The following is a 12,568-nucleotide window of genomic DNA, read 5'->3' on the forward strand; positions in this document are numbered from 1 at the left end:
TCCATAACTTCGCTAGCAAATGACGGATCTCAATAGTAGCATGTTTGTAATAACCTACGAACTTGGAACTATGGAGAACCAGAGCTACAGGTCTAAAGCCCTGGTAAAGGAGGATGGTTGTGATGATCTGGGCCGCGGTCATCACGTAAAGCAACATAGGTCATAACCCCAATTCCAAGGCGTGAAGCGACCCGTGCCGAGGGATGTGTGATCGGGGGGGTGAAAAAAATGCTCGATCGTTAACGGAGCCTGTGGAGTGCCTGGACAACTCCCACAGTGAGCGTCCCTTACCACGTTACTGCGGAGCTCTGGAGTGGCGAACCTTTCTTTCTCGCGCTACTCGTGGGAACAAAGAGCAAAGTGAACAAAACAAACAAACGGAGGTGCCAAAGGTGGTTTGATGAGGTCTCCCCCCAGTGGGGAGGGCAGTGGAGCAACGGGGGCTGCATCCGACAGCACCAGTGACCCCCAGCAGTGGTAGGAAATAGCCCTACCAACGCGCTGGAAGGGCCACTAACCGCGATGCGTAAAGTTGTGGAGCAACTCGATAGTATCATCGAGTTCACAAATGCGAAACAAAACATCGGCGAGGATCTGAAACAGAGCCTGCTGGCGCTCCGAAAAGCTGTTCGTGTCGCAAGACACGAACAGCAGGCTTACGTAAAGAGGGTAGAATGTCGAGAAAAGGCCGACAGAGGAACCCAGACAGTGGCCTCCAAGAGGGAGGAAAGAGGAGGCCGACATAGAAACCCAGACAGGAGCCTTCCCCTTCCCCTTCTATGGAGCAGCCAAGACGCTAGAAGCGGCGGCTGAGTTCCCCTCGAAGGTCAGAGGCAAGCGCAAGACGGCATCGAACTTGAAGCGTCCTAGGAAGTCACCAGGCGAGGGTGCAAAAAGTAACACCAAACGGCGTGTAACCGTGACGGCCAAACGCCTTTGGTCGAGGTAAACCGGGGCGCAAATGACCCCGCCGGGCAGAAAATAGGCACCAGCAACCCGGCACAACCGGGACAGGGGGCGAAAACCCCTGAAGCTGGTCAGAAGGAGGAAGTCGACGCCGGACGCACCTCGATCCGCAAAGAAGGCCGACAAGGACAAATATGCCGACGTCCTAAGTCAATGCGGGCAGCCAAAAGCCTTTCGGCCCTCGGGCAAGACGTGCGCAGCGTGAGACGCACCAATACAGGCGAAAAGCTCTTGGTACTGAAGCGAGGCGCACAATCTAGTGCGGTATACAAGGCCTTGGCCCAAGAGGTCCTGGGTGAAGGCGCCCAGGTGAGATCGTTAGGGGCGGAAATGACTCTCTAGTGCAAGCATCTGGACGAGTTCACGACCGCAGATGATGTCGTCGCTGCCGTCAAAGAACAATGTGGCGCAGTAATTGTGCGGACCTCTGTGCGCTTGAGAGCGGGACCCTCCGGACACCAGGTAGCCTACCTCAGACTACTGAAAGCGGAAGCAAAAAAGGTTACCGTGATAGGAAAACTGAAGATCGGCTGGTCAGTATGTCCAGTTAGCATACCCCAGCCGCCTGAAGTGGAGGGGTACTATCGGTGCCTGCGGCGAGGAGGGGCATAAGGATCGAAGCTGCACTAAGGCGCATAAATGCCTTATCTGCACCGCTGAGCAACAAGCCCGTAACCATGCTATGAGTGGACCTTCGTGTTCCTTCGGTGAGGCCAATAAGAAGAAGCCGTGAACGTCACACAGCTAAATCTTTTTAGCATTGTGCAGCGGCCCAACAGCTGTTGTGGCAGTCGGTCTTGGAGTCGAGAACAGATGTCGCCCTCCTATCCGACCCGTACAACATCCCTGTCGGCAACGGCAATTGGGTATCGGACGGGTCTGGGATGGCGGTAATCTGTACAACGGGACGGTTCCCGGTTCGAGGTAATACACTCCTCCGCCGAGGGTGTTGCGATTGCCAAGATCAATGGTGTGTTCTATTGTAGTTGCTGCGCACCAGGAAGGTGGCCCATAGAACAGTTCAACCAGATGATCGACATGCTCTCGTCCGACCTAGTGGGCCGGAAACCAGTAGTCATAGCGGGAGAAAAGTCGACCTTCTTTATAATCTTAAATATTTCCAACTGGTTTAGTTCGTCTTCTACGACGCTCTCCATACTGTAGGCAACCTGTCATTTTGGACGAAACACTGGTTTGGGGTTTCCCTTGAGCACGAGCTGCACTGGAGTCTTGTTGCACAGACCAATTTGGTGAGTATCCCAGAATCCAATTGCAGTCAGAGGCACGTTGTTCAACTGCACGCCAACGAATGTCCGACCTTGGCTGACTTTCTGCACTGTCACTGTTTTTGCTGACAGCTCGTTGCTTCTTTTTCTTCGTCGGCAGCTTTTTGAAAGATGTGCTGGCCGACGGTTTCGACGAAAAACAGGGGCAATAGCCCTCACGGTGACCTTGTTTACCGCAATCTCTGCATGGTCCCGAAATCAGCAGTTCTTTTTGAAATGCATTTCGCCGCACGACCAGCAAGGGGTCCGCGGCTGCTCACGATCGCGCTAGCACCGGTTGATTGGCGCGTTTGATTTGACGACCGCTTGTGTGTCACATAATTAACTGTGGACGGGTTCTCCACCAGCAAGGTATCTTGCTTTAAGTTCACAAGGTTGTTGCACTGATCAACGACTTGCTGAAAGGTAATCAGAGTTAAAAATATTCAAATTCATTGAATGAAAATTGATCATATTCAGCCGCATTCATTTTCAATATTCAGTGACGCAGCTGAAAACATCAAACGAACAAACCGCCCATTCATCCATGCAGATTTTCATTCTGCTCCGATTATTTCACGAAGCGATCGTGCAGCAACGAATCAAACGAATCAAAGCAGGCCCTGGCACAATGTAAGCGATGATGATTGTTGTTTCATATGCTTTATCGGCATTTGAAACCATTTCCTAGTTAATTAGTGTAATGAATATATTGTACGATATTCAACTGAATGAATAAGATGGACAGTTGAATGAATATTTTTTCTATTCACCACGAGTCGTAACAGGTTCATTTTCAGCCGTCAAAAAAGAGCTTCGATTATTTTTAACTCTGAGGGTAATATCTGCTGTTTCGTTAAGTTTATTGATGAGCCGCATCCGGATGCCTGCCTCCTTATTTGATTTGAGACCGCAGACGTAGATGAGGCGTTTAAACTGCTCCTCTGTCAGCTCCGAAAGTTTGAAGTCAACACAGAATTTGTTGTTTGAATTAGGCAAGATAATCTTCACCATCCTCCTTGGTTGTCTGGAGGCAATTGTAACGCCGGCGAAAAGTCGACACTGAGGCTCCGAACAGCGCTTTCAACTTCTCGATGGTTTCGACGAAGGTATACTCACGAACTAGCTTTGGTAGAATGAAGCTGTTGTAACGCTCGTGGTCTTGTGAGCACATTTTTCTTAGCAAAAATCGTACCTTTGCAGCGTCATCCAGTTTGCCACCGTCTTTGTCAAAATAATCAGTATGGCGGGAAAACCATGCGTCGAACGTCTATGTCATACGTAAATCCGCCACGTTGCTTGAAAGGGAATCCAATATAACCTCATTACAAGACAAGTTCTCGATGGCTTCCTGCGGGGCGGCCAACTGCTGTGACATTTTTGTCATAAGTGCCTGCTGGTTGGTGAGGATGCTTACAACTGCTTCCGAGAGACTGGTCTGCTGCGGCTGCTGATTCCCAGCACCTGGTACAGCAACTGTTTCTCCGTTGGATGCCATGTGCAAAATTTTCTGCTCTTGACTGATTCGTTAAACTGCTTACTATCTGGAATCTATCCGGCACGAATTTTACAACCGACTCGTCGCCACTGTTGTGTGTGATATTGGAGCGGTGTAATTATGACGAGACGTAAATGACTATGAATGACTCTATTAAACTAATAAATATAAAATGCTCCCAGCAACTTTCGTTGCCTGCTTGCGCTCGCCTTATCACAAACAAAACTATCGATGACAGCTTCGGCGTCATCCCCGGTCGTCACTACGAAAGCGTCTATGAAGTTGAGTGGTGACAAGAGGTTCTGCCAACAATATGGAATTGCCATTTTCATTTCTTTTATTGTGGTTATCACTGGAAATTAGCAAAAATTGCGAAAAAACAAGATCGCGATAAGATTGCGAAACGGTCATTTTTAAGATTAACCTTTTCAATTCCGCTATGTTACAAAGCAGAAAAAAATTGATCGATATAACAGTTTTCGAACGACTATTGGTCTTGAACCAAAAAAAAACTTAATAGGATGCAAAGGAATGGTGTGGGGAATAGAAAAAGATTAATAATGGGGTATCAATAAATTACATGAGTATTAAATAAATAGTAACAAATACTTTCCAATTTTCGTTCAGTAGGTAGTGAAGGGGTGAATAAATCCATGAACTGTCAATTCATGACCATCCGATTTCTGACCAACAGGGCCTCTATTTTGCGCGATGTTTGTTCTAAACTTTGCGGTTGGAGCCAACATTATATATTTTCAATTCTTTCGCTATTTTGGTTCGATTCCATCGCGTGCTAATCTTCGGTGAAAAACACAATATTTTGATACATATTAACTCGATTTCGTGTTTATAACTTTTTTTCACCATGATGAATCGGTCATTTTGAATTTCAGATTCCTAATCAGCTATGTCCAAAACTCATAATTCCACGTAATTGTTGCAAAATATTGGCATTCTACCACTTTGGAAAACAGCAGGTGAATGTTTTTTCGTATCGATGTATAAGTTGCTTTTCGTAGCAAGATGTAGTTTACTTTTTACATTTATAATATTTTAAATATTTTGGCAATTTATGAATGACAACACTATAAGTGTTAAACATAATTATCATACCTCTCATTGCCACAATGTCAAAAAATGAATAAATAATTAATAGGAAAGATTCAATACAATACACTTAACACGGGATGGGGCATCCTGTATTCACCTAGATCTGGATCTCCGTCTGTAGTCACGTGGTCGCAAATCTCGCTCTCTTTCTCGCTCACGACGTTCTCGGCTTCGCTCCCTACTTTTTTCCCGTTCAACTGAACGCCTTCGTTCCCTGAAAAGATAAAAAAGAATTCCTGTAACCAATTTGTTGGTAGATAATAATGAAGAGGTTAATGAACAGAAACACAGAGCGAAAAAGTATACACAATTGTATTTGACAAAATGGACATTAAGGAGTTACACCACTACAGAATTTAAAAAAAAGATTTTTTATTTATTGGTCTAAGATGTGCTTTGGGATAAGGTGATGCGTCTATTTTGGCACCATTAGGGACATGGTTGCACTATTAACTTTAAAAGAAGCGATATTACCTATAACCTTTCTCACGCATATGAAAGAAACTCATCAACTGTTAGTAGAAGAGCGCCAAGGATTGCACACGCAGGAAATAACCATGCGAAGGTTGACAACTGGAATGACAAGTTTCACATAACACATTGCTTTGTTTCGGCACGAATTGTATGTGCAGATGAAAATAAAATATCTGCAATCAACAATTAGTTAGATAACTTGAAATAATTGATTACTTATAACTGAAATTTCATTCCAATATATTTTCAAGTTCATGTTTTGGTTTGATTGTGGTAGTGTATCGGACAAAACATGGCGATAATGTGAACCCCCGTATTTAATAATAACCTATAATAAAACTGAGTCTATCCTAGTGTTTAACGAGTGTTTTTTAAGTGAAATTATCGTAAAAAGATTCTCCAGCCAAAATAAAGGTATGTATCAGTGCAATGTTTAGTATATTGTACCTGAATAACGAGATATGAGGCGGCAAATACTGGCTCGTAGGGGCCATGCATAAATGACGTAGCATTTTGGGGGGTAGGGAGGGTATACTAAATTTGTGACGAAGTGTGACGAGGGGGAGGGTAGGGTCAAAAGTTGTGCGACGTAGCATTAAATTTAAAACCCATTGTTTAGAGAAAATAATTTAATGATCCTCCATTCCCAAGAGAAATGAGTTTAAATTCAAATAAGTTACTTTTGACGCGGTTTTTCATGAGGTAAATTTTACGATTCGCGGAATTACAAGTTCACAAAAATACGAAAAGATTTTGTATGCGGATTTAACTTGCTACATTACTTAGTTAATGTTGCTAACTAGTAGACTTAGTTTGGAAGCTGAATTAAGATTTCACTTCGGATTCAACCAAACAAAATTTAGTAATTTAGATGAACGTATGCTTCTAAGAATCATTGGTAGCTGCAGGATTGTGAACTGAGAGAACTTCTCTTTATGCTCCCCTTGACATATAAAATTCAAAACAAAACTATCAACACAATATTTGTGATGAAATGGGCTTATTTTGCACGCATTTTGCTGTTATAATGAAAATGTTGATAAAAGTCGTCAAACATTTTGAAAGGACATGTATTTAAAATAATTGAAAAACATGTAATTTTTTTTCATCACCCGGGTGCTTTGCATGGGACGAGGGGGAGGGGGTAGGTAAATGCTACGTTATTTACGAGGGGGAGGTTAGAATTTTGTGACCAAATGCTACGAGGGGGGAGGGAGGGGTCAAAAATCTCCGAAAAAAAGCTACGTCATTTGTGTACGGCCCCTAATAACAACATCATAATAACGTTTTATATGTGATATTGCCTTCTTTTATCAATGATAGTCATATAGAAATATTTGTGTAATATCATTGAATTGTAATGAGATTATATGTGAGATTGTCCTTCCTTTGAATATTTTTTGAATCTCTCTAATGAAAAATGAAATTACGAAATTCTTTAAGGCTTGCCAAAACCAAAGAAAAATCTGTTACCTTCTTTTGACCTTCATTGGAAATATTTCTAGGATTAATGGAATTCAAATTAAATTAATAAATAAATCAGATTTCTATGCTATATTTCACCCTAAGGAGGAAAATTTGGTAAAAACCAAAATTTCTCACTAGGGTGAAAATTTGTTGGTAAAAACCAGTCTTTGTACAGGAGGGCACAAATCCTTATTTCATACTATGTTGTGTTTCGGCTTCGCCTCATCAGAAACCGACACTAACACATTGTCGGAATAGATTAGCGCCGGCTTGACGCAAATCCCTTAAAACTAAAACACACTATGTGTTTCAATCAAACGACTGATCAAACGTGATGTCCCGTTCGAGCAGAAGTTCTGTTTATGCCGATGAGACACAGTCCACTACTTTTTTCACTGTTCGTGAACGATGTGGTTTTCGTTCTAAGCCGTGGAGGAAAGCTGTTTTTTGCCGACGACTTAAAAATTTTTCTTGTTATACGGAATGAAGCCGATTGCCGTGAGCTACAGCATCTTATTGACACCTTTTATAGCTGGTGTGTAAGAAACATGATGGTCCTTAGCGTTGCAAAATGTTTTGTCATCAGCTATTATCGAACGAGGAATATGCTTACCTTCAACTATAACATCGCAGGAACTCAGCTACAACGCGTTGACCACGTGAAGGATCTAGGAGTCGTTCTTGATGAAAAGCTAACGTATACTCATCACGTCTCAGCGACCATCGACAAAGCTAATCGATTGCTGGGATTTATTTTCAAAATATCCAACGAATTTCGGGATCCTCTATGTTTCAAGGCTCTTTATTGCTCATTGGTGCGCTCGCAGTTGGATCGAAGCAGTCCAGCAAATTCATACGATATGCGTTACGTGAATTGCCGTGGAACGATCCATTAAACCTGCCACCGTACGAGGACCGTTGTCGTCTTTTAGGACTTAATACTTTAACACGCCGGAGACATGCAGCGCAAGCTACCTTCGTGTCAAAGATTCTGCTGGCTGAATATGATGATCCGGAGCTACTAGCGCAAATCAACCTCTACGCGCCTACCCGCTCTCTTCGCCCTCGGGCCCTACTGCATTCTGAAATGCGCAGCACCAACTACGCTACAAATAGTCCAATTTTAGCAATGAGTCGTCACTTCAACGAGTTTGCTGAAATTTTTGACTTCGTCATGAACTCTTCGCAGTTTCGTCGTCGTGTATTGTCATTATTTTAATTATGTTTAGTTTACCTTAGTTAAGTATAGTTCATTAAGACAAATTGTCAGTTGGACTTTTTTTTTATACAAATATATATATATATATATATATATATATATATATATATATATATATATATATATATATATATATATATATATATATATATATATATATATATATATATATATATATATATATATATATATATATATATATATATATATATATATATATATATATATATATATATATATATGTGTGTGTGTGTGTGTGTGTGTGTGTGTGTGTGTGTGTGTGTGTGTGTTTGGTTCATGATTAAGAACCTCTCGGGGGGTGATAGACTGTCATATTTGGAGAAAAACATTGTTCTACACATGCCATCAAATCTCAACCGATACAGAGTTATTGAACTTTTTGTATAAAAAACTTATTTGTCTTAAAATACCTCTAACTTTAAAAGTATACTTTGTATTTTAAATCTTTTAGTTCCATTCGAAAGGTGAGAAATCCTATTCAATGGTGTTCTCATATCCTTTAGTTAATTAGTTTTAATTACCTTTTAGCTGTAAAGTAGTTAAAAGTTAGTGTATGTACAAATATCTTTTGGTTAAGTGTACTAAATGATTTGTTACTAACGAAATAACTCAAAATTTGTGTTTCGGAGAGTCTTTTAATTATTCTAATTATTAATCAACAAAATTTATCGTTACTATTGTTCATTTGATGCCCCTTAATGTTCTCTATAACTTTTTATTTTACACTTTGTCTATATCTCTTTTCATTTTGCTGCTATTTAATAGTTAACACAGCATGACCTCGCCACAAATGTAGTGGGTTCGAAATCGTTATTTTTGCATATGAAGCGATGTGATAAAAACGATTTTGCGTCGAAACCAAAAGAGATAATTGAATGGAGTCAAAGAAAGAACTGTAGAACTTGCTGAGATGCATTATTTCCATGATAATAATGGTTTTATTTACTATTTTAAGAAAATTAACGAAAATGCTGATAATAGCACTAACTTTAAACTAATTTACTTCTAAAAGAATACTAAATTCACTTAACCGAAAGGTATGTTGATAGTATATGATGTTGGATAGTATATGAGCACATACATCACCAAGTAATTCACCTAGTAGTGAGATAATACATTTCTCATATGGTTCGTCGCGGTGCGGATGCGGTCAGCAAATGGATTGTCCGCACTGCAATCGTAAAAAAAGAATTAAACCGCACCGCTTACAACTAAAATTAACGAAAATGCTGATAATAGCACTAACTTTAAACTAATTTACTTCTAAAAGAATACTAAATTCACTTAACCGAAAGGTATGTTGATAGTATATGATGTTGGATAGTATATGAAAACATACATCACCAAGTAATTCACCTAGTAGTGAGATAATACATTTCTCATATGGTTCGTCGCGGTGCGGATGCGGTCGGCAAATGGATTGTCCGCACTGCAATCGCAAAAATAGAATAAAACCGCACCGCTTAGCACAACCGCACTGCATTTACCGCACCGGTGCGTGTTGAAGTGATGAAAAATTATTTATTCATATTCATATAAAATAATATGTTATTCCTATTTACACAAAATTTAACTTTGACGGATTCCTCAGAATGCAACGTATATGAAAAAATCAACTTTTGCAATTTTTATTAATAAAATGCTGTACATTTTAAGACAAATGCTTTCGAAACAAGATAAAATATTGTCATTCCTCTAAATATTAGCATAGCCCTAAACTCCTACGAAAAGTAACTGCATTTCATTATCATACATACGAAAACATTCTTCTGCAGCAATTAATACGAAAACTTTCATTTTAGCTGTCCTTCACTTAATTTCAAAAATGGAATGAAAGTGTAATGTAATGAAGGTGTACATTTTTTTTCTTTGAAAATTCTCTACTAACCTTCGAGTTAGAGTCAAGGTGTCATTAACAATGTTATAGAAAATTCTACTACGAAAAAACTTGCTAAACATGCAAACTTTCCAAAATATAATGGTGTTGAGATAAAGCGCGTTGTTTCAGTCTATTTTCAACCATCAAAGGCATCGGTCACAATACCCAGTGTGCTCCTGCTTCTGTCCGAGCCAGTGCAAAGCGAACGAAAAAAACAGTTACTTGTGTGCATTGTCCGAACAACAAAGGATACCGTTATTTTTATTCTTGTATGATCTATCAAGATGACTGAGTCTCATCAACAAAACGTTATTTTTCGGCCTAACACAGTGGCCATTGACTTCAGGTCTTTTCGCATAAGACCAAGTATTCGTGATGTGGAACATCTGCTGAAGGTGAAAATGCAGCTTCGGTTTTCGGAAGTCACCTGCATACAGCTTGAGCACGTCAGGCATGCGGTGCTGATAACCTTCAACAAATTCGCCCAGGCGAAGACGTTCATTTCGCAGAACAACTTAAAACACGTGCTTATTTGTGACAACGCTGAAATCAAGATCCCTGTATACATGGATAATGGGAATATTGAAGTGAAATTACATGATTTATCTCCACTTACTTGCAAAGTGGCAATTAAAAGATTCATGTCTCGCATTATGGAGCAGTGGAATCTATTACGGAGGACCAACCCATTCCCTCCTACCTTACCCTGCAGTACAACACAGAAGGGGGTGATACCATTACACAGCGAACTCTTTGTACATACCAGGGACAAACTAATACGTGCCAATTCTGTGAACGACGCAGTACGGACAACCCTGCCCAGAAACTGCTAAGGAAAGCTCAGTTGCAGAAAAAAATGCCAACACCCAAGCCCCAATATCTTTACCTGAACCCAGAGGCGACGCGTCGGTACGTTCAACCTGTTCATTGAACAGGAAAGCCAAATCAGACAAACCGAAACCCATTTCAAGTTTAAATTAACTGTAGAACCCTGCAAAATATTTTCAATGAAGGGAAAAGTAAAACACTAAAGTTATTCAGATTTGAACGAAAAACCAACCGGTCTCCAGTAAAATTTCAGAAAATGGTTTTACCAGTTCATCCTCAAACATGCACGCATCTCGTACTCTCACCGCACGCTTTGGATGGAGCAGCAGCAGCAGCATGGGTGATGGCTGCAACAGCAGCCTGAGAGCCATGGGCGACGGTTTTTTTCTATTCTCTTTTGCACCGGTTCAAATCAAATATTGAACCAGCGTGCATTGTAGCGATGTCCATTTGCTCGTTAGAGGTCTGTGTGCGAAGCGAGCGCGCTTTTAAATTTTCCAACACGCTTCGCAGTTGTGCCATACGTTCACAGCTGTCGGTCGAACGCTTATTTTCTTGGGTAGTCCAACCAGATGTTTCTGCCCTTGGGGCATATTAGTTATAAGCACGTATGGATTTGGTTGGTTCAACGAAAGTAATGAACCATCTTTCTGCTTCGTACAAATTGTTTGTTCTTCGCATTTACACATTGATAACATGTCTACTGAAAATGTAAATGAACATAATGGATTTCATTCGAATCGTTTCGCGTTCTATTGCAAAAATGTTAAAAGTCTCTTTCTTACGACACTTTGCGAGGAAAATGATTTTTTTGGAATTGCATATGGAACATTTAAATTTCTCTCCTGTTTTGTAGAATTAATAGATGATTTCAAACAGGTTAATAAATGTTTCAACCTATCTTATACAGAAGAAGGAATAATTCTCGGTGTAGAAAATAAGATTCTACATTGGAGGTTAATTCGAATCGTAACATGACTTATGAGTATTCAATAATACCATGTGTTGAAATTAAAGTGAGAAATCATTTTCAATACGAAGTAAGTGGTTGCCTATACGGATGTAATATATCTTTTTTGCTTTTTTCTGTGGGACTCTTGTTTGTTTGTTTTATAATTCACCGATGGGTTTTGACAACAAATTTGTTTTGCTCAACTCCTGCGATCAGAAAAACCCGTCCGCCGAACATCTTTCGTTGGTACTATTCGTTCGATGTTAGAATCGTCGAATTTGAGGGATTTTGTGGTATTGAACAGGTTGACGGCGGAACCACGCGTCGCCTCTGCCTGAACCACAATCGGTTGACAAATATGTGGCTGCAGTTAAGGCAACAATGACAACTGCAAAAGCTTCAAACTTAACAACTAATACCACCAGTGAAGAAGCTACCACCAAGGGTGGAGTGTTCACATTCGGAACCCGCAAGGGCAAGAAGTCAGAAAGAAGATCTGATCGCGAGTATCACGGCAGTAATCAAGATGATGATACCGACGTAAGCAGCAACGAGACGACCCGACGCGAAAAAAGATCTCCGCTCGCAATAGCAAGTTGCGCGCAAGGAATCTTATAGACTCAAAATAAAATTTATTATTTTTATTTTTTACTTCTTATAAATATATAAAAGACCCATGGCTCCTCTAAGCTAACGCATTGAGCCGTGCCAAATAATTTGAAAAAAGCGCGTTGTTTGTGGGAGGCACCCAAATAATATTTTTTCATTATTACTTATTTCTGAGTTTTGGAATTCTTCAAATGTTCTTTGAAGCTGTTAGAATTAGGAAATTACAGATGTTTGTCGAAGAAGTCAACATTTTTATTACGAAACTTAAAAGTTATTTAAT

The 12,568-nt window shown here is 40.4% G+C and overlaps 1 protein-coding gene across 1 annotated transcript in view; it reads right to left on the minus strand.

The window, feature by feature from the left end:
* Nucleotides 1–12,568, minus strand: part of LOC131682825 (U4/U6.U5 small nuclear ribonucleoprotein 27 kDa protein) — a 199,090-nt gene that overhangs the window by 124,947 nt on the left and 61,575 nt on the right. The window contains exon 3 of the mRNA XM_058964593.1: nucleotides 4,937–5,053. Coding sequence (XP_058820576.1) covers nucleotides 4,937–5,053 — 117 coding nt within the window. The remainder of the gene's footprint in view (nucleotides 1–4,936; nucleotides 5,054–12,568) is intronic.

The sequence above is a fragment of the Topomyia yanbarensis genome, chromosome 2 (assembly GCF_030247195.1).
Source record: "Topomyia yanbarensis strain Yona2022 chromosome 2, ASM3024719v1, whole genome shotgun sequence".
In the NCBI taxonomy this organism is placed as follows: Eukaryota; Metazoa; Arthropoda; class Insecta; order Diptera; family Culicidae; genus Topomyia; species Topomyia yanbarensis.